Source organism: Megascapheus bottae, chromosome X (genome assembly GCF_031878675.1).
Source record: "Megascapheus bottae isolate mThoBot1 chromosome X, mThoBot2.hap1, whole genome shotgun sequence".
NCBI classification, from domain to species: Eukaryota; Metazoa; Chordata; class Mammalia; order Rodentia; family Geomyidae; genus Megascapheus; species Megascapheus bottae.
The window spans coordinates 67,260,132-67,283,361 of NC_143547.1; the positions used below are offsets into that span (position 1 = coordinate 67,260,132).

General features: G+C 40.6%; 4 protein-coding genes across 5 annotated transcripts in view; 2 read left to right on the plus strand and 2 right to left on the minus strand.

Moving 5' to 3' along the window:
* Positions 1-2,099, minus strand: part of Btk (Bruton tyrosine kinase) — a 41,461-nt gene extending 39,362 nt beyond the window's left edge. Inside the window, exon 1 of the mRNA XM_090326595.1 lies at positions 2,021-2,099. The gene's annotated coding sequence lies outside the window, so the exon portion shown is untranslated. The remainder of the gene's footprint in view (positions 1-2,020) is intronic.
* Positions 2,100-2,191: 92 nt separating this feature from the next.
* On the plus strand, positions 2,192-5,493 carry Rpl36a (ribosomal protein L36a). The gene is made up of 5 exons (XM_090326598.1): positions 2,192-2,268; positions 2,656-2,761; positions 3,261-3,328; positions 4,804-4,926; positions 5,383-5,493. Exons 1-5 carry the CDS (start codon positions 2,266-2,268, stop codon positions 5,401-5,403), a joined length of 321 nt encoding a protein of 106 aa, XP_090182724.1. The 5' UTR covers positions 2,192-2,265; the 3' UTR covers positions 5,404-5,493.
* A 2,740-nt stretch (positions 5,494-8,233) lies between these two features.
* On the minus strand, positions 8,234-14,703 carry Gla (galactosidase alpha). Its single transcript, XM_090326181.1, has 7 exons — positions 14,435-14,703; positions 12,535-12,709; positions 11,809-11,986; positions 11,248-11,339; positions 9,800-9,961; positions 9,330-9,527; positions 8,234-8,701 (listed from the first exon to the last, which is right to left on the minus strand). Exons 1-7 carry the CDS (start codon positions 14,638-14,640, stop codon positions 8,429-8,431), a joined length of 1,284 nt encoding a protein of 427 aa, XP_090182307.1. The 5' UTR covers positions 14,641-14,703; the 3' UTR covers positions 8,234-8,428.
* A 203-nt stretch (positions 14,704-14,906) lies between these two features.
* On the plus strand, positions 14,907-22,971 carry Hnrnph2 (heterogeneous nuclear ribonucleoprotein H2). Of its 2 annotated transcripts, XM_090327052.1 has the most exons (3): positions 14,907-15,040; positions 15,280-15,411; positions 20,773-22,971. In XM_090327052.1, the coding sequence occupies exon 3, from the start codon at positions 20,828-20,830 to the stop codon at positions 22,175-22,177; it is 1,350 nt and encodes a 449-aa protein (XP_090183178.1). In that variant the 5' UTR covers positions 14,907-15,040; positions 15,280-15,411; positions 20,773-20,827; the 3' UTR covers positions 22,178-22,971. The 2 variants fall into 2 exon arrangements, with proteins under 2 accessions (XP_090183178.1, XP_090183179.1); XM_090327053.1 differs by lacking the exon at positions 15,280-15,411.
* The last annotated feature ends 259 nt before the right edge of the window (positions 22,972-23,230 follow it).

The following is a 23,230-nucleotide window of genomic DNA, read 5'->3' on the forward strand; positions in this document are numbered from 1 at the left end:
TTGCCTTCATATTTTCATGTTACTAACATAAAAAAGGTACCAGTAGCTCAAGCCTGTAATCCTAGCTACTCATGGGGCTTTGATTTGATTTGAGGATTGTGATTTGAAGCCAGCCCAGGTAGAAAAGTCCACGAGATTCTTACATCCAATAAACTATTTAGAAAAATTCATAAGCGGCCCACTATCATTGAGAACAGATAGGCTCAGGGACAGAGTTCAAGTCTTAGAACCAGCTAAAGAAACAAGCAAAAACAGTCAGGAGCTAATGATTCCTGTCTATAATCCTTGCTACTTGGAAGGCTGAGATTTTAGGGGATCTCGGTTTCAGGACAGCATAGGCAAAATGTCTGTGAAACTCCCATCTCCACAATAATCAGCAAAAAAATAAGGCGGGAGACATGGCTGAGATAATAGAACACTAGCATAGCAAGCAAGCCAAGCAATGTGAGATTCTTTCTCAAATCCCTGTACCTCTAATGATAATAATAATCAGGCTTAAGAAACTTTTTAAGTCAGTCAGATCGTTTAATATGTCTGCAGAGAGGACAATGGAGGGAGATTTCAGGCTTGCAGTATTGGGGGAAAATTACGAAATATAAAAGTACTTTGACAAGCAGTGTGTATGGATGTAATTATCTTATTCAAAAGACAATCCAGCAACAAAGAGGGAGGTCAGAGAGTAAGTTCTGGACTTAGGGCTGAAGATTTCAAGTTCCTTATCCTTTAATCCACCTGCATCCTCCTCTTGCCTCTCCGTCCAGTTCTCAATCCTGTAGGTGCACCTGTTTCTTTAGTGTAATACAGTGGTTAGATGACCTAAGATCACATTACAGCTTCAGAAGTATCCCTCCCTACTTGCCAGCTGGGTGTTCTATTATCACAGCCATGTCCCATAGGAGCTGTAAGTGGCCCCTGGCACAAGAGGCTCTGTAATATGTCACTGTGTGCTCTGTTCTTCTTACAATTTCTCTTCGGTACTAACTTTCAGCAGGTAATAACTTTTGAGTTGATATTTTAAAATATAGAACTTTTGTCATTGAGCCACAACTGTAATCCTACCTACTGAGATCTGTTTGAAGCTGGCCTGGGTAGAGGTATCTAAGAGCTGTGCCCCCAGCCCTTTTTGTTTTAATTTTTTTCCTTTTTTCCTCAGTTTTACTTTTGGCCTGGACAGTTTTAGCCCATAGTTCTACTCATCCAGAGTAAGGACGTTTACAGGCATGTTCACCTGGCCTCTGTTAGACTATGTTGAGACCTAATACATGTAAACTGTCAGGTATGCAGGAAAGGGAAGAGCTTGGTGTATAGTCTCACTCTTGGCTCTGATAGCAGAAATGGAAAATTTTTTATCATCACTTTTCAGAAACAAGAGCAGCCAAGTTACTCCTTCAGCTTAAAAAAAATTGTTGCTTGAGCTGGACCCTGGTGGCTCATGAGTGTCCTGGCAGTCGAGTTATTGAGAGTCATATCTCCAGTTAGCCACCTAAAAGGTAGAAATGGATCTGTGGCTCAATTGGTAGAGCGCTACCCTTGGGTGGAAAAAGCTAAATGGCTGCGTCTAGGCCCTGGGTTGGAGCTCCAGTACACACCTACCCTACCCCCACACACGTATGCTGTGTGCAATAGTGTTGCTCATTCAGTTCATTGTTCCTTTTGTTCAAAGGACTCCACCCATAATTGAACTTCGTGGATATTACTAGATTACTGGGTCCCTCCTGTAGCAGAGTGCTTGATACTGAATAAACAGGTATTCAATAAATTACTAGTTAAGCGTACCAATTAGCTAAGCACGTGATAGATGAAGCGGAGCAAACTGCTCCCACCAAGCCTTCACTAAAGCAGCAACTCTGGGTGAAGTATTGAAAGATGTTCTCAGAAACCTTGAGGTGGCTCAGGAAAGAAACACAGGCATGGATCCGCTTCCTGCGATACAAATATAATCTTTCGTTCGGTACAGGGTGACCAGAAATTAGGGGGAGAGCATTTTTCCTTCCAATGATCGCTACTGCGCAGCACCTACCGCCAAGTTTCGAAGTAGGGAAAGCAGTAAAGCAGGGAGGAAGTAGAGTGAGACGTTAACAACACGGTGGAAACCCCCTCCACTTGGTGGGATCATCTGAGCCGTCAGATGGCGCTGTGCAAGAAAGTTTAGACTCTATGGTTACTCCTTCCGACTCCGGAGGAAGGGCGTCCCGGAAGCTCCTATATACTTCCTTTTTCAGCCCGGCCTCTTTCTTTTGGCGCTGCTGCAGGTTTCATGCCATCATGGTAGGGTCTTCCTCGGGGCTTTTGTAACATCCATCTCAATCCTCATTCCCTTTACCACGGTACAATCGGATCGGTACTGTCCGGCTAAGCTGGTCTCCTGCGTGGCACCGATGTACTAAAGAAAACCGAAAGTGGCGGGAGGGCACCTGGAAAAACCAGGCTATGGGGCGAGGAATTGAAGTGCAGTCAGTGAGTCGTGGGTGGGGCTTAAGTGGTCTCACTACTTGGGTTTGAACGGAGGGTGCATTATTTGAAGCAGTGTGGGGAAATCTAGCTAGACTGTGGGGCTGTTGTGGTTAAGAATCTTATCTTTGTAGTATTCGGCATCTTCAGCTGTGTCCCAATGGCATTGTGTCCTTATAACTGCACGTTTTGAATGATTGCTAGGTTAACGTTCCCAAAACCCGCCGGACTTTCTGTAAGAAGTGTGGCAAGCACCAGCCTCACAAAGTAACACAGTACAAGAAGGGCAAGGATTCTCTTTATGCCCAGGGTAAGAAGATGTCTGTGTTATTTGTTTTACTTCCGAGAGGGTTGGTGAGTTGGTAGGGAGGGGGTGGGGGTGTGGCGGACGACAGAATCTCAATTAGCCCAAGTCTTACCTCAGTTTCCCAAATGCTGATACTATACGCCTGTTCCATCATCACTCCGAGCTTAGTAGACTTTGATGTGTACTCCACACCGGTTCCCTACTTCGCCATTGTTAATGCAAGCGAGCCCAAGATTTAAAAAAACAAAAGAAAACAAAAACGGTTTTTTCCAAGTACCTGTTGCAATAGGTGATTTTTAGGTGAGGTATTAGTTATGGGGAAGGAATTTCATTGTTAACTTTCCACACGTGTTTACTATTCCAATTACGCCCCCTTCTATTTGCTCTGCCTGCCCTACCTCTCACTGTTTCAAACGTCATTGTGTTTACTTCGTTATAATGTTCAATTTTCTTCTTTGCCGTATGGTAACAATTTCTTTGTTTCCCTCCCACCCCTAACCAGGAAAACGTCGTTATGACAGAAAACAGAGTGGCTATGGTGGTCAGACTAAGCCAATTTTCCGGAAAAAAGTTAGTGATGATTATTATTTTACTTGCTAATTAATTATACAATCTTTCATGTGTAATCTGCTCTACTACATGCTAGAATTAATCTCAACAAAGTTGGCCCAGTTTCGTGCAGTGATATACGTGTGCACTGGACTGAAAAGTGTTACCCAGCTCTGATGCTACTGAACAATACCGAACTGTTTCAGTATATTCATTTTCTTTTTTTTTTGTTTGCAAAGAAACAAAAAAGTGAAGGTGCCCCGAAGTGGAAATGCACTAGTCATGTCTGAATCCTCTGGCCTTGACCTCAAATAAAGAATTGTTTTGAATGCTGAAGGTATAGCTCACTGGTTGAACTCTTGTTTAGTATCTCCTGAAAGAAGCCTGAGGTTCTATTCCAGAACTGCAGCCCCCTGCCCCCTCATGAGGTTAAACATTAAAAAACAAACAATTCTTCCTTTGCAATAGCCATTTAGTCCATCTACTGGTCTCTGTATGACTCTGGCTAGGTTTTTGCTTTGGGTCTCACTATGTGGCTCAGGCAAGTGTTTATTGCCATACATTTTCCTTTTTCTTTTTCAACCACTCCTGGGGCTTGAATTCAGGGCCTGGGCACTTTCACTGAACTCTGCATCAAGGCTAGCACTCTGCAACTTGAGCTACAGCACCATTATGTGTGTGGTGCTCAGAAATTGAATCCAGAGCTTCATAAATGCTAGGCAAGCAACTCTGTCACTAAGCCACATTCCTGGGGTTTTTTTGTTTTGTTTTTTGTTTTGCTAGTCCTGGGCTTGAGCTCATGGCCTGATCACTGTCCTTGGGGCCTCAAGACTAGACCTCTACCACTTGAGCCTCACCATCACTTCTGGCTTTTATGTATGTGGTACTGAGGAATCGAACCAAGTTTTCATACATACTAAGCAAGCACTCTACCACTAGGCCTAACTCCCACGCCCCCCTTTTTTTCCCCAGATAGGTTGATAACTACAAACTAGCAGCAGAACTCTGGCTACACAGGTAGGCTTTAAAAGTTGAGGATTTTTTTTTTGCCAGTCCTGGGCTTGAGGTCAGGGCCTGAGCACTGTCCTTGGACTTTCTCAAGGCGAGAGCTCTACCACTTGAGCCTCAGCACCACTTCTGACTTTTTTCTATGTATGTGGTACTGAGGAATTGAATCTGGGTCGAACCCCTGTCTTCGTGCATGCTAGGCAAGCACACTTACCACAAGGCCAAACTCCCAGCCTGCCCCAAAACTTGAGGATTTTTATATAGATGGATATATATCTAGGACAAACTGCTTAATTTCAGTTTTGTTCTTAGATTTATATGCCAGTGAGATCCCATTTTTCAATACTTACTTGTTTAAGTTGACATTTGAAATATACGAAAAAAATCAACGTTAATAAAATATTTTAGTAAAAAGAAGTTGAGAATTACTGTAGGATGTGTCTGTGTAAAATAGTCTAGTTAAATAAATTCATGATTTTTTTTTTCAGGCTAAGACCACAAAGAAGATTGTACTGAGACTTGAATGTGTTGAACCCAACTGCAGATCTAAGAGAATGCTAGCTATTAAGAGATGCAAACATTTTGAACTGGGTGGAGATAAAAAGAGAAAGGTATGTTCTTTGTAATAACAGCTTTATGAAGTGAAGATTAATACTCAGGGGTTTTCTTTTTTTTCACATATTTTTATTGTAATTAATAGATTACATTCTATTCATCAGATAGAAGGTGCATTACTTCACATACTCAGGGTCATTCTTAACCATGAGCATACACGAATGAAAGTGCGGTTACATAACCCATTTCCTAAGTACTTATGACTTGATTGTATAGGTTTTTTTTTCTAATTTATGGGACTGTTTGCATAGTAAACATCCTTAAGCCGAAGATCTGACATTGCACACAGATGTGTTACTAAAATGTTTCAGATTTCAGCATAAAGCTTTTGGTGTGAGTTTTAAAAGGAAAGGGACAATAAGCAGACTTGTATGCTGATATCCTTAGAAATAATGTTCTTGATAGAATGATGATACTTTATAAAACAACTTTTTTTCCCTATTGTGTTACAGGGGCAGGTGATCCAGTTCTAAGTTGCAACTTTTATTATGAAGCCAGTACTACCGTGATGTCTAAGTTCCAGCTTTTGTTATGAAGACAATAAAATCTTGAGGTCAAATTCACTTAATTTGTTTGCATTTGTTTTATGGGCAGGGAATAATCACCAAAATTCTTAGATTTGTTTCATGTTTCTTAGCACTTGTAGTTGTTGAATGTTTTGATGGGCTCCCCTGTGGTGTTCAGCAGAAGTTAGTCAGGAGTGTTGCAGCTACTTGTGAATCCAGATCTGACAAAAGGGCTCGAGGTGGGGCTCAAATATTTGAGCATTTGAAGCCCTGAGTAATATTCCCAGAACCACAAAGTAAAAAGAAAATGATGCCGATTATCATAATGGCTACATAGAGACTTAGGTTCCAGAAAAATATCAGGGTAGTAACATCCAAAGAGACTAAAAGTTTGCTAAAAATGTAAATAATCTTAAACCTTTGGTACTGAAGGCATCTTGGGTAACTCAGGAGTTTTGGCCCTGTTCTCTAGGTAATATGTCTTCTGTACACCTTAAGTATTTTAAATGTCTCAGTGTAGTTTAAAATTACACATCCTTTTCTCTTATCCTACCCTTCTGTCTCACTGATATTTACATCTTTATTCAGCAGGAAAACTTGGATAAGTGTCGTTAGCAATTTTATTTGTCAAGTGGATATTGCTTTTATGACAATTGTTCATTTCATTGGTTCCTACATACACTTCTGCATGGTTTTATTTTTTGCTGCTCTTCAGGCTTTAACTTGGCTCTTCAGGCTAGTGCACAACGACTTAAGCCACAATTCACATCTGGCCTTTTGCTGGTTAATCTTATGGACTTTACTGCCTGGGTTGGCTTTGAATCACAATCTTCAGACCCCAGCCTCCTGAATAGCTAGTATTATAGGCACAAGCCACCAATGACTGGCTTCACTTTTGTTTCAACTAGAAGAGTTTTGTAAGCACACTAAACTGGACAGTGGTGGCTCAACACTTAAAATCCTAGCTATGCAGGAGGCTGAGATCTTAGAATCATGGTGTGTAGCCAGTAAAGGCACACAATTCTATCAAGTTAATCTCTAGTTAAATAGCAACTCAGAAATTAATGTGTGGCCCAAGTGGTAGAGCACCACTTGTGAGCAAAAATGCATGAGTCTGGGAGTTTAACATGTAATTTTGGTTCAGGGAAAACGGTATTTTTCTACATAAAAGGAACACCTGGGGGGCCGGGAGTTTGGCCTAGTGGTTAAAGTACTTGCCTAGCATGCACAAAGACCCGGGTTCGATTCCTCAGTACCACATACATAGAAAAAAGCCAGAAGTGGTGCTGAGGCTCAAGTGGTCGAGCTCTAGCCTTCAGAAAGTCCAAGGACAGTGCTCAGGCCCTGAGCTCAAGCCCAGGACTGGCAAAAAAAAAAAAAAAGGAACACCTGGGACCTCGAGCATAGCCTAGTGCTTGAGTGTTTGCCTAACATGCATGAAGCCCTGGGTTCAAGCCCTAGGATAAACAAAACAAAAAGGGAACACCTTTGAACCTTTGGGTACAGATCTGTTCATGCAAACTCATTGTAAAGAAAGCAGGACTCTTGAATGTCAGGAATTTCCCTGAAAATTATCCATGCCTGAGTACCTCAGGGTGAACATCACACTACATAGTAACAAGCTGTGAGATAGTATCTAACATGGAAAGGGTATCTTGTATCCTCATGTATCAGTTACCCTGGAAAAAGTAAAACAACCTGCATTTGATAGATCTACATTACAAACCTAGACATCTGAATTTCAAGATCATTCCTACCTGGCAATTTTTTGTTCAAGTACTGAAGTTGATTTTACTGTTTGTAAAGCTAGTACTGGGGCCTCATCCGTGCTTGGCTGGCTGGCTTTCTTGCTAGTCTCCTGTGCTACCACTTTAATCATGCCTCAAACCCTGCTTTTTGCTGGCTAATTGGAAATGGAGTCTCTGGATTTTTCTGCCCAAGAAAGTCTCACCTTCCTAGGTAGGATCACAGTCTTCAGCCAGTGGTGCCTGATATGATTGTATTTTCTTTTTCACAGATTGAGTCATCTAAGTACCAGTTAAGCAGAGTGTAATAGGAAACGCTAATGTTTAAATCTTGACTTGGTGAATAAACATCTTCAGGGTTGGGATGGTTAAAATACATCTTGAGTATTTAATACACGGCCTAGCACAAAAGCATCCAATAAGTTATAATAGCTTTTTTAGTAGTTACATTCATTTTTAAAGCCTTTACTTTTTTAATGAAAAATGTACATTTATTCATAACTCCATATTCAGTCCATCTTAACAGTATCTCAACTAAGCAGATGAAACAAACACTTAGAAACTATCACCAAAGATTAAGGCAACATTATTTGTCCGTGACTTAATAAATGAGCACTGCCTAGAAACTGCACACACAAAACAGGATTTAAAAATTCAAAAAAGGGGCCAGGTGTATGGCCTAGCAGTAGAGTGCTTGCTTAGCATGCACAAAGCCCTGGGTTCAATTCCTTGGTACTACATGCACAGAAAAAGCTGAAAGTGGTACTATGGCTCAAGTGGTAGAGCACTAACTTTGGAAAGCTCAAGGACAGTGCCCAGACCTTGAGTTCAAGCCCCAGGCCTGGCAAAAACCTCACAAAATTAAAAAAAATCCCCAGTTATGCTTATTCGTAATCTCATTCTATGTAATTGGTGTAATAAATAAAATATAAATAACTCTTGATATGATTTTTACAAGCAACTTTGTATAATATACACAGACAATCTAAGAACATATTTAAGTCCACCAAGGAATTAAATTAGAAACCTTCAAGGGAAGAAATTTTAAAAAATCCCCCAGATACTTAAAAAGCTAAATACCACAGATTTCTTGAATCCATTTTGCTTATTCCAAACTGTTTGCTTTGGATTAAGTTCTAACCTAGGGAAATTTTTTTCAAGGAAGTAGATCTTTTATAGTGGAAATGCAGAAAAGCAGACAGGAAATAATCACTGGAAGAAAAATAGATTTCAAACTACCAAGCCTTTCAATTTAGTCTAATGGCTTCTAGCTTTAACAAAACAGTGCCTGTGGGGTTTATTTGCATTTTGAAACTAGAAGTCCATCCATAAAATCCATAATCCTTTTTCAAGGGGAGGAGCTGTGTAATGAAGCAACCAGGATTGCAGGCCACGCCTTTACCCAGGGAAACAAGTGACATGGTATAAGAAAGAGGTCCACCAATTTCCTTAAGGTTTCTCACAGCTATAGCCCAGGATAAGTTTGAGAGAGGTCGTTCCCACACTTCAATGTCTTTTTCCTGAAAATCCAAAAGAAAAACGTATGACTGCTTTGTAACTTGAAGCAAGTTTCCTTGTTAGGCTACCTTGTCTGACCTAGCTCTTTTAGGAAAAAGAAATTTTGGAAATAGGGGCCGGGAGTTTGGCCTAGTGGTTAAAGTGCTTGCCTAGCATGCATGAAGACCCGGGTTTGATTCCTCGGTACCACATACATAGAAAAAAAAAGCCAGAAGTGGTGCTGAGCCTCAAGTGGTCGAGCTCTAGCCTTGAGAAAGTCCAAGGACAGTGCTCAGGCCCTGAGCTCAAGCCCAGGACTGGCAAAAAAAAAAAAAATTTTTGGAAATAAAGTAATTCTTTTAGTAGGCTTATTACCATTGGTTTTAGCATCAAGGTCAGGGGAAAAATATTTGCAAAAATTACTCCAGTCTTCATATGTAACAGATGTAGGTCTGAGACAGACTTGGTACTTTACTAGGTTATAAAAAGCTACCACAGAGTAACATGCTTAAGTCATGGTAGTACTTGCCTGCAATTTCAGCACACAGAAGGTACAGGCAGGATTATAAATTACACACCCAAAATAAACACTTGAATTATAAAGGCAGGAGTTCTTGAGCTATCTTCTCCCTAGAGAATTATTTACCATACCTTTCTAAGACGATACCCCTGCTTGCCCAAGGGGTCTTGGTTGATTGCAATCACATCCTTGTTTTGAAGTAGAGCTTTTGATTGAGGGCTGATTTGTCTGAGGTCATTAGACATGATTAAAGGAGCTGCCATGATTGCCCAGAGAGCCATCTGAGTCACTTGTTGATCCCAGCTAAGTCCAAAGTTGCCAATCACTAACTGGGGAAAAGAAAAATTAAATAAGACAACACAGAACACCTTTACTTTAAATTTGCACACGTGGCCCAGAAAAAGAAGCCATTTGCCAACATTGTCCTGATCTCAGCACTTTCACAAAAAGCTTCCTAGAGATACTGGAAACATAGTTCAATACTAGAACATTTGCCTAGCATATGTGAGGTCTAAGGTTGCTCCTCAGTACCGCTACAATAGCAGAAAGTATCCATTAGGCCTACCATATGGCCTTGAACAGTGAGGTTGCACGTCCTTACCATGTCTGGATCATTCCAACCACCTGGTCCCGCAACATGAACAATTCTATCTTGATTAGACGCTGTCCAGTCCAAGATCTGCTTTATACTTTCCCAGGAATCATAAATATCAGCAAAATTTCTCCAGTGATTGCAGTACTGGCGAATTTTTTTGTAATTGGGCTGTGAAGAAAAATGGGACTCTTGTTTGCTTTCTAACTTCTGAGATGAAAATAGTCATATTTAAAGGACATTCCAATTAAAGCCTCTTTAACAGATTTGAAGGTCTCCATGGAGAAATGTAAATTTTATAAAGAAATTTCATTGTAAAACGTTTGCTTCAGTAGTAGACAACATATAAAATCCTGACTTAAAAAGATTTTCATACTGTTAATGGTAGACATTTACCAATTGTTATCTAGATATTATAGATTTTAAGATGTTCTCTTTGAACTTTTCATGCTTTCCTTAAAGAAGCATGGATTCGTTTTTAATAAAAATAACTACAATTATATAAAGCAAAAAAAATAAGCTGCAAAATCCAACAGTACTTCATCAAACATACAATCTGAATCTTAGGCTTATTGTTAACAAATTAAAAGTTTGTGGATAGGTGCAATATATGAAGTTTAAGATGTTGGGAAAGGGCCAGGAGCATAGCCTAGCAGTAGAGTGCTCACCCAGCATGCACGAAACACTAGGTTCGATTCCTTGGTACCACACACAAAGAAAAAGCCAGAAGTGGCGCTGTGACTGAAGTGGCAGAGCACTAGCCTTGAGCAAAAAGTGTCCAAGGACAGTGTTCAGGCCCCGAGTAAAGCCCAAGGACTAGCAAAAAAAAAAGTGCTGGGGAACAGATGTGACTAACTGCAGAGATTTCAAGGAAATAATAGGGCTTTATCCCTCACGTAATTTTTGAACACTAGCAATATGATACAACAATTAAGTCAATGTCTCTCACTGATGAAATTGACATTCTAATTGGCAGACAAACAATAAGTGAAAGAATAAAGCTGAGTTCAGAGAAGGCAATTAAATATGAATGTGGAGAAAGGACAGAAAGCTATTTTAAAGTAGTAAATAAGTCTGAGTATGTGGCATCTAGTAGGTTACTGCAATGTTAAGGAACCAACCAATGCTTTAAAAATCCTGGGGGAAGAAGGTGGAAAACAAAAAGCAAGTATAAAAGGATTGATGGTGTTCACATAGACATAAAAACTGTGGTGAGGGAAAGTCACCATTGCAGGACATACAGCTGGAAAATGGATGTAGGGTTGCTGATAAGATAATGAAGATAGTTCCTGGTAAGATAATGGATGATGAAATAAAGGGAAAAATAAAAATAAATTATTTGTAGGTTGTGACCTTACACTATAATTACAACAGTGGGGATTGTGATTGGGCTTTGAAGGGGACTCATCTCCTTTCTTCTCAAGTTCAGAAAATTTGGATTGGGCTCACTAGCTCACCTGATGAAGGGGCCACATATAAAGAGGCCACTCACAGGAGTATACAATGCTTCTGCCAGTTTCGTTCAGGGCCAGTGACATTTGCTTATAACCTGTATGAGAAAACAGTGGGTAAAATAAGGGGAAGAAGGGGAAATTCCAGCTAATACTATAGATGTTAAGAGGCTGCCTGAAAGGACATCTGTTTGTATTTTAGACCAGTGACAGGGGCAAGTGTTTGCTCTGTGATTCAATAGTGTAGAATATCTGTGAAAATACTGGGATTATTCCGAGTAGACAGTGCAGAGATGGTGTGTATTTTGAGGAAAAGCAGGAAGAAGGTGTTCTTTCACTGCGTGTTATCCTAGATTTTTTCCTAAATATAATTACTATTCACAATTAACTTTTCCTGTTGAACTAAAAGTTCACAATGTTAGCCATGGTTAGGCATGCAAATAATAAACTGAAAAAGAAGAGGTAAGTGTTCTGATACATTGCAAACAATTAGTTCTTTGATGCTCAGCTACCTTGGTCTCAAAGTTTTCCTCTTTGCTTATGGCTAATCTCTTCAAGGAAACTTACCTTTTGCCAAAAGGTTTATACTGTCACAGTGACAGCCATCAAATTTTAGCAGATCTACTCCCCAGTCAGCAAAAGTCTTGGCATCAATGTCATAGTATCCAAAACTCCCAGGGAAGCCTGCACATGTTTTATTTCCAACATCTGCATAAATCCCTAGCTTTAGTCCTTTGCTGTGGACCTGAAATGAGATGAAAAAGTCACAATAGAAGAGCAATCAAGAAGTAGCAGATAGGTGTGGTGGCTCTCACCTTTAATCCTAGCTACTCAGGAGGCTGAGAGCTGAGGATCAATTTTCAAAGCTAGCCCGAGCACAAAAAGACTTGAGACTCTTATTTCCAATTAACCTCTAGAAAACGGAAGTGGGGCTTGGCTCAAGGATAGGGTGATAGCCTTGAGCTGAAGAATGCAGTGCCCAGGCCCAGGCTGAGTTCAAGCCCTATGACCTACCCCCCCCAAAACCAACCAACCAACCGAACAAACAACAAATTCCCTTTTCTTCCTAGTAAAAGGATTAGCTGTTTCATTAAAAAAAAAACCTTACCAAGATGGACCTCAAGAGATATTGCAATACATATATGCTGATGGATGAAAGTTCCACTTGATAAGAGTCACAATTCAATGTTTAATAACCATTCAATTTCTACGTGTCACAAGGACTGTTTCTCAATATGATTCTATTTGTGCTTACAGACCCCTGAGTGAAAATAAAATCATTTGTAAACTTACATAATTAGCTAGGCGTTGAATCCCTCCAGGAAAGCGCTGAGGATCTGCTTGAAGTCGGCCTTTTGAATCTCTTTGGGGAGCCATCCAGCAGTCATCTATACAGACGTACTCATAACCAGCATCCTTCCAGCCATCAGAGACCATGAGCTCTGCCATCTGCATGAAAAGCTGCTCACTGAAAGAGTAATTCCAATAATCATTACAATTCATTAAATGAATACTTAGGAACTCTTATTAGGCACCTTGAGATTTTTTTTTCTTCCTACCAGTATCAGGTCTTGAACTCAGTGCCTGGGCACAGTCCCTTAACTTTTTAGCTCAAAGCTCAAGTTGTACCACTTGACCACAGCTCCAGTTCTGGTTTTCTGGTGATTAACTGGAGATAAGAATCTCACACACTTTCCTGCCTGGGCTGGCTTCAAACCATACATCTTAGATCATAACTAAAATAGCTAGGATTGCAGGTGTGAGCCACCAATGCCTGGGAGGTTTGTAATTTTTTTAAATTCTAGTAATGATGTGGCAGTATTCACAATCAAGACAAGGTAAAAATCAACTGTTCTTCCAATTATTCTCTCATTCCTACATCCTTAAGTCCTCTGCCACTAAAACTCTAAAGCAATAGGATAGAAATGTGGCTTGATAAAAAAAAGCTCTCATGCCTGTAATCTTAGCTACTTAGGAAGCTGAGATCTGAGAATGGTAGTTCAATGCCATCCAGGGCAGAAAAGTCTGTGAGATTCTGCTAAATTATAGAGTCTAAAGATGTGCTTATTTTGACACATGTCAAATGATTCTTCCCAAAGATTTTACTGTTGTCAGCAACAGTGTGTAAGCATGCCTATTTCCCTTACAACCTGACCCAACACTGGGTTTGTCATTTAGGTTTGCCAATCAAATAAGTGTTTATATGCATTTTTTCTGAGGAGCTCAGAGTTGAACGTAGGCCAGCTCCGTATAGCTAGGCAAGTGTTCTACCACTGGGCTATATATTTAAGCCCCAATTATTTACAATTAATTGACTAATTTTCTTTGTGCTAGTACCAGGGCTTGAACTCAGGGCCTCACACAGTTGTCTGATTTTTCTCTGGGGCTCTACCACTTGTGTCACCTCTCCATTCCAGCTTTTTTTGTTGTTGATTAACTGGAAATTATAACTCTGTGTAAGAGTTATAGTGTTGCCTAGTGGTAAAGTTAATTCCTTGGTACCACACACACAGATAAAGCTGGAAGTGGTGCTATAGCTCAAGTGATAGGGCACTAACCATGAGAAAGGTCAAGGACAATACTCAGGCCCTGAGTTCAAGCCCTAGGACTTGCAAAAAATTATATTATCCCGATTTCTAGACAAGGATAGCAATGATTAGATAAGCTAAGTTCAACCTCAATTACTTGGTGGTTTAGTCTCCCTAGGTCTACCATCCTGCCTGACTACCACACTCAAGGGCAAAGAGGTAAGAGATCTCACAGACTGAAATGTTTTTCTAACTTCCTGAAGTTACAGCCAAGGCTCTAATGACCTCCAAAAACAAATGACTCAAGTCTTAGTCATTTGTCTTTCCTTCCCTTTTTTCTTTCTACCAGTCTTGGGGCTTGAACTCAGGCACTGTGCCTGAGCTTCTTTTTGCTCAAAGGTAGCAATGTACCATTTCAGCTACAGTGCCACTTCGGACATTTTCCACAGACTTTTCTGTTCCGGGCTGACTTTGAACAACGATCCTCAGATCTAAGCCTCATGAGTAGTTAGGGTCACAGGCGTGAGCCACTGGTAAGGATTTTTCCCCCAAAGGAACAGGAAGGAAGCTCTTCTTCAGTCTCAATGTTCCCTTTGAGACTCTCCAAACACACTCAGAGAAACATACGGAAACGCAAAATAAAATAGCTACCCAATATCGGATACCTGATGCAGGAATAAGGCTCTTCCTGGCAGTCCAAGTTGCACATGAACCGTTCCCAGTGCAGCCATCCCATAGTAGGAGTCCTCGCCAAGCCATTGTCCAGTGCCCTGACCCCAAGGATATCCCAGAAAACTAGGACCAGAAAGAAATGAGCAAGCACAGAGCCCGGGCGCTGACCAGTTGTGGGCTTCATAGCCTCCAAGAGCATACAAGAAAGATTTCTGCGGGCAACCTGAGTTTTAAGTTTTCCCTAAGAAGCGGACCAATCACCGACGAGTAATTAAACAATGACGGTGTTGTTTCTCAGGTAACTGGGAGGTTAGCTCCAGAAGCCGACCAATGATCACTCACGTAAGACGTACATCACTAACCAATCAGGATCTCTCTTCCATCATATTGGCCCACCCTATTTCAATACCGGAAGACGTGCAGTACCTCTGCGATCCCGAATTTAAGCGGAAAGCTGCTCACGTGACCTAGATCTCACATGACGTAGGTGCTCACGTGAACAATCGCTTACGTGAGCAGAAGTAGTTCTGGTCGTCGTCAACCGCCTCGCCGTAACCGTTTGAAAGAAGAAAGAGGAAAATTGCCCGTTTTCGTGAGAGGTTGGTGTGTGTGTGGGAACTGAGGACCCAGGCGTGGTGACGCTGAACCCCAAAATGGGGTTCGGAGCCGCCTCCGCCTTTTTCGTTCCCCGCTTTCCCCTCCCCCTCCCTCTTCCTCTAACCCCCGCCCCCCTCCCCCCCAGTGCCGGGAAACCGCCTTAGCTGTGTCTGGTGGGGAAATGGTGGACCGTCGTGACTGAGTGTGTGTTTGTTTATTTTTGTGTCTGGGCCCCTTTCAGAGGGCCCCAATAGGGACCGAACGAAAAAACGTTTGAAAACTACTTACCTGAATTAAGAAAAACATCGAGACCAGTGGTGGTCCATCCATTCAAGCACACTGTCTACTGCTTACTTGTCGCGGGAGGCCCCAGGTAAATTATATTACTGTCACTTCTACATAAGTGCTGCGTGCCTAGTAAACGTTTTTTTCTTAATTGAGTATTTGAATAACGTTTGTTTTTCTGTTTATAACAGCAGTTTACATGTTAAATTTTGGTCCCATAAAAAATAGAAAAATAACCGTATAAATTTAAAGCTAGACGTAATTCATCACAAACTTTATGTCGTTAGTTTTTTTTTAAGTGTACGTAAAACACACTCAGCAAATACACAAATTTTCCTATTTTAAGCAAGAGAGCCCTGGTGGCCTTCCCAGAAGATGCAGCCCGTTCCTAACTGAGGGGCTCCTAGCATAGGGGCTGGGCTGTTAATGCAGAGTGCTGCAGAAGTCTCATTGTCGTCATCATTCTGGGATGTTCTGCCCTGTGACTTAAACATGGTTTGTAAGAACTGTTAACCACTACAGATGTAGGCACATAATAGGCAATTAGTAAATACTGGAATTGAGTTCTCAATGTGATTTTTTGCGGGGGGGGGGCAGTCCTGGAGCTTGAATTCGGCCTAAGCACTATCCTTGGGCTTTCTTGAGGATAGATATACCACTTGAACCACAGCACCATTTCCAGCTTTTTCTGTGTATGTGGTTCCTGGGAATAGAACTCCAGTCTTCATGCATGGTAGGCAAACACTCTACCACTAGGCCAAACTCCCAGTCCCTCAATATGTTTTTTTTTATTGTGATTAATAGAAGGGTTACATTGTATTCACCAGATAGATGGTGCATATCTTCACAAACATTGATACCTTTTCTCATGACATGGTCCCCATGTCCCTCCCATCCTCCCATCCCAATATGATTTTATATATGGCAGTTAGTACACTTTTTACCATCCTTCCAAGAAGCCTAGGATTTCTAGACCAAGTCAGAAAAACATCGATATACAAAATCTGAGGATTTTTAAAAAGTTGCATTTCCAAATCCCATGCACTAAACATTTTTTTAAGTAAAAGCAATTTTTCCTTTCAAAAAAATTTAAAACTGCACAATATAAAAAAGTTGGAAAGGCCATAAACCTACCACTCATAATAATTACTTTTAACATTTGATGTATTTTTTTTAAATTGTTGTGGCTTTTTTTTGGGGGGGGGGGGTCTGTTTTGTCTCTTGAACTTAAGGCCTGGCACTGTCCCTGAACTCTTTTGCTCAAGGGTAGTGTTCTACCACTTTGATACGTAGCTCCACCTCTGGTTTTGGGGTGATTAATTGGAGATAAGACTTTCCTGCCAGGCTGGCTTTTAGCCCTGATCTTGAGATCTCTGTCTTCTGAATTGTGGGCATGGACCATTGGTGTCTGATTCTAATTGTTATTTTTAGTTGTTATTTTTTTTATGCCAGTCCTGGGCTTGAGCTCAGGGCCTGAGCACTGTTCTTGGACTTTCTCAAGGCCAGAGCTCTACCACTTGAGCGTCAGCACCACTTCCGGCTTTTTTTCTATATATGTGGTACTGAGGAATCGAACCCGGGTCTTCCTGCATGCTAGGCAAGCACTCTACCACTAGGCCAAACTCTCATCCCTTTAGTTGTTATTTTTATTTCAATAAAAAGAATTTAAAGAACTGAAACTAGGATAAAAAGTGAAAAGTCTTACTTCATAAGAAAAAAGTAAATGTTTCCAGATCTTTTCTTTGCACATTTATGTACATACATGTATATTTTTATTTTACCATAAATAGAATGATACTGTGTATATTTTTTCATTTAATGTATCTTGAATATGTTTCTAGGTTCTAAGTCAGAGAAGTAAGTGTGTGTGTGTGTGTGTGTGTGTGTGTGTGTGTGTGTGTGTGTGTGTGTGTGTGTGTGTGTGTGTGTGTGTGTGTGTGTGTGTGTTGGTCCTGGGGCTTGAACTTGGAGTCTGGACAGTCCCTGAGCATTTTTGCTCAAGGCTAGGTACTCTACCACTTGCACCACAGCTCTGGAAATAAGAGACTTTCTTGCTTGGGCTGGCTTTGACCCATTATCTTCAAGTCTCAGCCTCCTGAGTAGCTAGGATCACAGACATGAGTTACCATTGCTAGGCTTGTCTGGCTTTTTAAAAATAACTGTATAGCATTCTTTCTTAAGATAAAATATAACTCATTCAGCCATTTCTCTTGGTCCTTTTTTATTTTTTGCCAGTCCTGGGTCTTGAATTCAGGGCCAGGGCACTGTCCTTGAGCTTTTTTTTTGCTCAAGGCTAGCACTCTACCACTTGAACCACAGCACCACTTCCAACTTTTTCTGTGCGTGGTATCAAGGAATTGAACCCAGGGCTTTTTTGCTTGCCAGGCAAGCACTCTACCACTAGGTCTATCTCCCAGCCATTTCTCTTTTGATGGCTGTTTAGATTTCTAATTTGCATCTGCCATTACTGTCAGCTTCTAAGCTTTTCTTTATTTTCTTTTCCAGGGCTACCTGCATGCTAGACGAGCACTCTACCACTGGGCTATGCTCCCGGCTCTACCTTTTTTTTTTCTGTTGACCTGTTTTCCTAGAATGTATTTTAGCAGAGTCAAAGAATACACATTTATTTATTTTTTCATTTTTTTATTGCCAGTCTTAGGGCTTGCCTGGACACTATTAGTGAGCTTCTTTTGCTTAAGGCTAGCACTTTACCACTTGAGCCACAGTGCACTTCCAGCCTTTTCTCTTTATGTGGTTCTGAGAAATTGAACCCAGGGCTTCAGGCATGCTAGACAAGTACTCTACCACTATGCTACATTCCCAGCTGCAATATTTGTTTTTATACATAGTTAAAATTATAAAGTACCAGTGATTTTAGGACACTATAGATTTTGAAACCTTATTTAATGCATAGTATTTTACTTTCTTTAAAATGTCATTCATAGAAGATACAGTTTTGTAAATCTTAGTCTGAACTTTTATCTCTGTAAGGCACATGCCCTGAAGTAGATTTACTGTCGAAACAGCTAGTAGATATTACCAAATTGCTTTCTGGAATAGTATATTATCAGTACTTATTTTCTGCTATGATGATGCGTATAAAATAGGGATTGAGTTTTTACTTTAACCTGCATTTCTAACTACTGATGAGGTCTACATTTTTCAGACTTCTCTTTTGTGTCCTTGTATACCTTTACTCACCTCTTTCTTACTAAGTCCTTCAGATTTTACTTTTTTTTGTCTTGGTCCTTAGGCTTGAACTTGGGGCCTGGGTGCTATCCTTCAGTTTCTTTTGCTCAAGGGTAGCATTCACTTCCAGCTTTTTTTCGGGTGGGGGGCCAGTGTGATTATCATTCATTGGAGATAAGAGTCTCACAGATTTTTCTGCTTGGGCTGGCTTTGAACCATCTTTCTCAGATCTCAGCCTCCTGAGCCTCTAGGATTACAGGTGGGAGCCACCAGCACCTTGTGAGATTCGACTTGTTTTGTGCCAGTCCTGGGGCTTGAACTCAGCCTGGGTACTGTCTCTGAGCTTTTGCTCTAGGCTAGCACTCTACCACTTGAGCCGTATCTCCACTTCTGGCATTTTTAGTAGCTTATTGGAGATAATTGTCTTACAGACATTCCTGCCTGAATTGGCTTTTAACTGCTGTGACTCTTTGGTGTCAGCTTCCTGAGTAGCTAGTATTACAGGCATGGGCCATTGGTACCTGGTCAGATTTTACTCTTTTTTTGTGGGGGGGAGACACTGTCCCTGAGATTCTTTTTTCTCAAGGCTGGCTCTCTACCACTTGAGCCACAGTGCCACTTCTGCTTTTTTCTGTTTATATGGTACTGAGGAATCAACCCAGGGCTTCATGAATGTTAGGCAAGCACTCTACCACTAAGCTACATTCCCAGCCCAAGATTCTATTTCTTTAATAAATGTACATCCCATTTTTCCTTCCCCCTTTCATTTTATAACAGTTCTAGTAAATCCTTTAATACGTCTCTAAGAAACCATTCTAAATAACCTAAACCTAGCTCACTCTTAACCTAGACCCCCTTCTGTTTGAGTGTAACAATGTTGCCTGGGTGATTTATCTGTAATTGTTGTGGTGATGTCATTACTGGTTTAAAATCCATACAAGGCCCTTAGCAGTTGTAAATTAGAGCCTTCAAGATCTTCCCAGCCTTATCTTTTGTCTTGTCCTATCCCATCTTATGCTTGTCAGAATTTTTAAATTTTGTTTATATATTCCTGGACAGGTTTATTTCACTTAACCATTTTGCCTACCTCTAACTGACAGAGTTGACCTAGTCCCTCCTTTTTTCTAACTTTAAACGCTACACAGATTTTTTTTCCATTATTTGTAACGTGTGTTTGCCTTCATATATTTGGTGAAGACATAGAGCACCCCTATAGGAAAATAAAACCTTTTAACACTGACTGATTGTTTTTGCTATGGTTGGGTATTGGATCTGTCATCTAAAACCACTCAGTATGCAAATTCCCAACAACTGTCTTTCTTCAATTTTTCTTTTAGACCTTAACAGCTTTCTTATTTTATTGATCATTTATGCATTCTTTATATGAGATTATAAACAGATTTTTCATGGCTACCATAGGAGTTTTGTATGCTTTTCAATTATATTTCATTATACTTTTAATCTAAGGAAGTTCTTCATTTTCATGTTAATGGGTAGAGCTGTATTTCATTTGTTGACTTGAGTTCAGTAGCCTTTTCTGATATTGAGGCTTGAACTCCAAGCCTAGTAGCTGTCATCATTTTGCTCAAGGATAGTGCTCTAACATTCCAGGCACAGTTCTACTTCTGAGAGTTTCTTTTGTTGTTAACTAGAAGAGAGAGTCCCATGGATTTTTGCGGGGTTGGCTTTGAACTAGAATGCTCAGACCTCAGCCTCCTGAGTAATATTACTGGCATAAGCAGTTAGAACCCACCTATCCATTGCTTTTAATGTTACATTTTGCTTTTTATTTTCTATCTATGATGTTAATACATTATCAGTATAGAAAACAATTAAAATGCACAAAAGGGAAAAAAAGTTCCCTGAAATTAAGCACTTCCAAAATCTTACACAGAAATATATACATAATAGGCATTGAGTAAATAGTTTCTGAACAAATGGGTTATTTTGGTACAAGTTTATGTAGATTTTTTTTGCCATCCCTGGAGCTTGAACTCAGAGCTTGGGCACTGTCCTTGGGCTTTCTCAAGGCTAGCATTCTGCCACTTGCGCAACAGCACCATTTTGGTTTTTCTGCATATGTGGTATCGAGCCAGGGCTTCGTATATGGTAGGCAGGCACTCTACCACTAGGCCGTACTCCTGGCCCCTGTGTAGATTTTTCAATGCTACCAATGTGATTGAATTTCATATTAAGTTTGCTTTTTTCTTTTACTATGTTGTCAGTATTTTTCCATAACAAGTCTTTTTATTTTTTAAAGCCACATTGAAATTGTTATTGAGCCAAGCTTGCCGTTAAGAATCCCAACAGTCACCATGATGCTGAGCACAGAAGGCCGGGAGGGGTTCGTGGTGAAGGTCAGGGGCCTACCCTGGTCCTGCTCAGCGGATGAAGTGATGCGCTTCTTCTCTGATTGCAAAATCCAGAACGGCACATCAGGCATTCGTTTCATCTATACCAGAGAAGGCAGACCAAGTGGGGAAGCATTTGTTGAACTTGAATCGGAAGATGAAGTGAAACTGGCTTTGAAGAAGGACAGAGAAACCATGGGACACAGATATGTTGAAGTATTCAAATCCAACAGTGTTGAAATGGATTGGGTCTTGAAGCATACGGGTCCAAATAGTCCTGATACTGCTAACGATGGCTTTGTCCGGCTTAGAGGACTCCCATTTGGCTGTAGCAAGGAAGAGATTGTTCAGTTCTTTTCGGGGTTGGAAATTGTGCCAAATGGGATGACACTGCCAGTGGACTTTCAGGGGCGGAGCACGGGGGAGGCCTTTGTGCAGTTTGCTTCACAGGAGATAGCTGAAAAAGCCTTAAAGAAACACAAGGAACGAATAGGGCACAGGTACATCGAAATCTTCAAAAGTAGCAGAGCTGAAGTTCGAACCCACTATGATCCCCCTCGAAAGCTCATGGCCATGCAGCGTCCAGGTCCTTATGATAGGCCAGGGACTGGCAGAGGGTATAATAGCATTGGTAGAGGAGCTGGGTTCGAAAGGATGAGGCGGGGTGCGTATGGTGGAGGCTATGGAGGATATGATGACTATAGTAGCTATAATGACGGGTATGGCTTTGGGTCTGATAGATTTGGAAGAGACCTCAATTACTGTTTCTCAGGAATGTCTGATCATAGATATGGAGATGGTGGTTCCAGTTTCCAGAGCACCACAGGGCACTGTGTACACATGAGGGGGTTACCTTACAGAGCCACTGAAAATGATATTTATAATTTTTTCTCACCTCTTAATCCTATGAGAGTACATATTGAAATTGGTCCTGATGGTAGAGTTACTGGTGAGGCTGATGTTGAATTTGCTACCCATGAAGATGCAGTGGCAGCCATGGCAAAAGACAAAGCAAATATGCAGCATAGATATGTCGAACTTTTCCTGAATTCTACTGCAGGAACAAGTGGAGGGGCTTATGATCACAGTTATGTAGAACTCTTCTTGAATTCTACAGCAGGGGCAAGTAGTGGTGCTTATGGTAGCCAAATGATGGGAGGAATGGGCTTGTCCAACCAGTCTAGTTATGGGGGACCTGCTAGCCAGCAGCTGAGTGGTGGTTATGGAGGTGGCTATGGTGGTCAGAGCAGTATGAGTGGATACGATCAAGTGTTGCAGGAAAACTCCAGTGACTATCAGTCCAACCTCGCTTAGGTAGAGAAGGAGCACTGAACAGCTACTACAGGGATAAGATAAAAGCTGTGCATTTATATGAGTCTGATAGAATGGGAGAGATATCTAGTATATCCAGTATGATTGGTACATGGGACATAGAGTTGATTACTTGGTTACCTTTCTTCCTTTCTTTTTTTTCTTTATCTCATTTTTTTAAAGAAAAACAAAACTTTTAAGTTCAACAGTTTTGCATTACAAGCTTGTGATTTATGCTTACTGTAAAGTGGAAGTAAAGATTGTCTAAAACTTTAAGCTCAGTAATTCTGAACACTGAAACATTCACCTAGGACATAATAACAAAGTTCAGTATTGACCATAACTGTTAAAAACAACTTTCAGCTTTCCTCAAGTTAATTATGTTGTAGGAGTGTACCTAAGCAGTAAGCACATTTAGGTTAAAGCAGTTTCACTTCGTTAAATGTTGCTCTTATACCACGATACATGGAAAACTTCAGATGCATGTTGAGAAACATGCTATTCTGTAAAACTCAAATATAGGAGCTGTGTCTACGATTCAAAGTGAAAACATTTGGCATGTTTGTTAATTCTAGCTTTTTTGGTTTAATATCCTGTAAGGCACGTGAGTGTGCATATTTCCTTTTATTTTTTAAAGACCTGGGACAATTTGGAGATGTAATACCAATACTTTAGAAGTTTGGTCATGTTATTTGTATGAAAATCTGAGGCTTTGATTTAAATCTTACCTTGTATTGTGATTTCCATTTAGGTGTATTGTATTAAGTGAAACTTGTTAAATAAATCTTCCTTTTAAAAACTGGAAAACTAATCTTTGTAGCTTGATTTAAAAAAATTCTGTGTGGGCACACTATAGTTGACTTTTATAAATAACTTGCTATTGATATTTAAATTTAATTTTTTCAACTATAGTACATTAGTATCTTTATATTCTTTTTTTGCCAGTCCTGGCTTGAACTCAGGGCCTGCTCACTGTCCTTGGGCTTTCTCTAGGCTAGAGCTCTACTCCTTGCGCCATAGCACCATTTCCAGCTTTTTCTATGTATTAACTGAGGA

Bases quoted from the DNA above. Each gene is read 5' to 3' on its own strand.
- Gla (XM_090326181.1), bottom strand. From the start codon at position 14,640: ATGCTCTTGGAGGCTATGAAGCCCACAACTGGTCAGCGCCCGGGCTCT. The intron at 12,710-14,434 runs GTATCCGATATT...TTACTCTTTCAG, and splicing joins GAGCCTTATTCCTGCATCAG to TGAGCAGCTTTTCATGCAGA. The intron at 9,962-11,247 runs GTGAGCTAGTGA...TTTTCTTCACAG, and splicing joins ATATGTGGCCCCTTCATCAG to CCCAATTACAAAAAAATTCG.
- Rpl36a (XM_090326598.1), top strand. The intron at 3,329-4,803 runs GTTAGTGATGAT...TTTTTTTTTCAG, and splicing joins AGCCAATTTTCCGGAAAAAA to GCTAAGACCACAAAGAAGAT. The intron at 4,927-5,382 runs GTATGTTCTTTG...ATTGTGTTACAG, and splicing joins GTGGAGATAAAAAGAGAAAG to GGGCAGGTGATCCAGTTCTA.
- Hnrnph2 (XM_090327052.1), top strand. From the start codon at position 20,828: ATGATGCTGAGCACAGAAGGCCGGGAGGGGTTCGTGGTGAAGGTCAGG.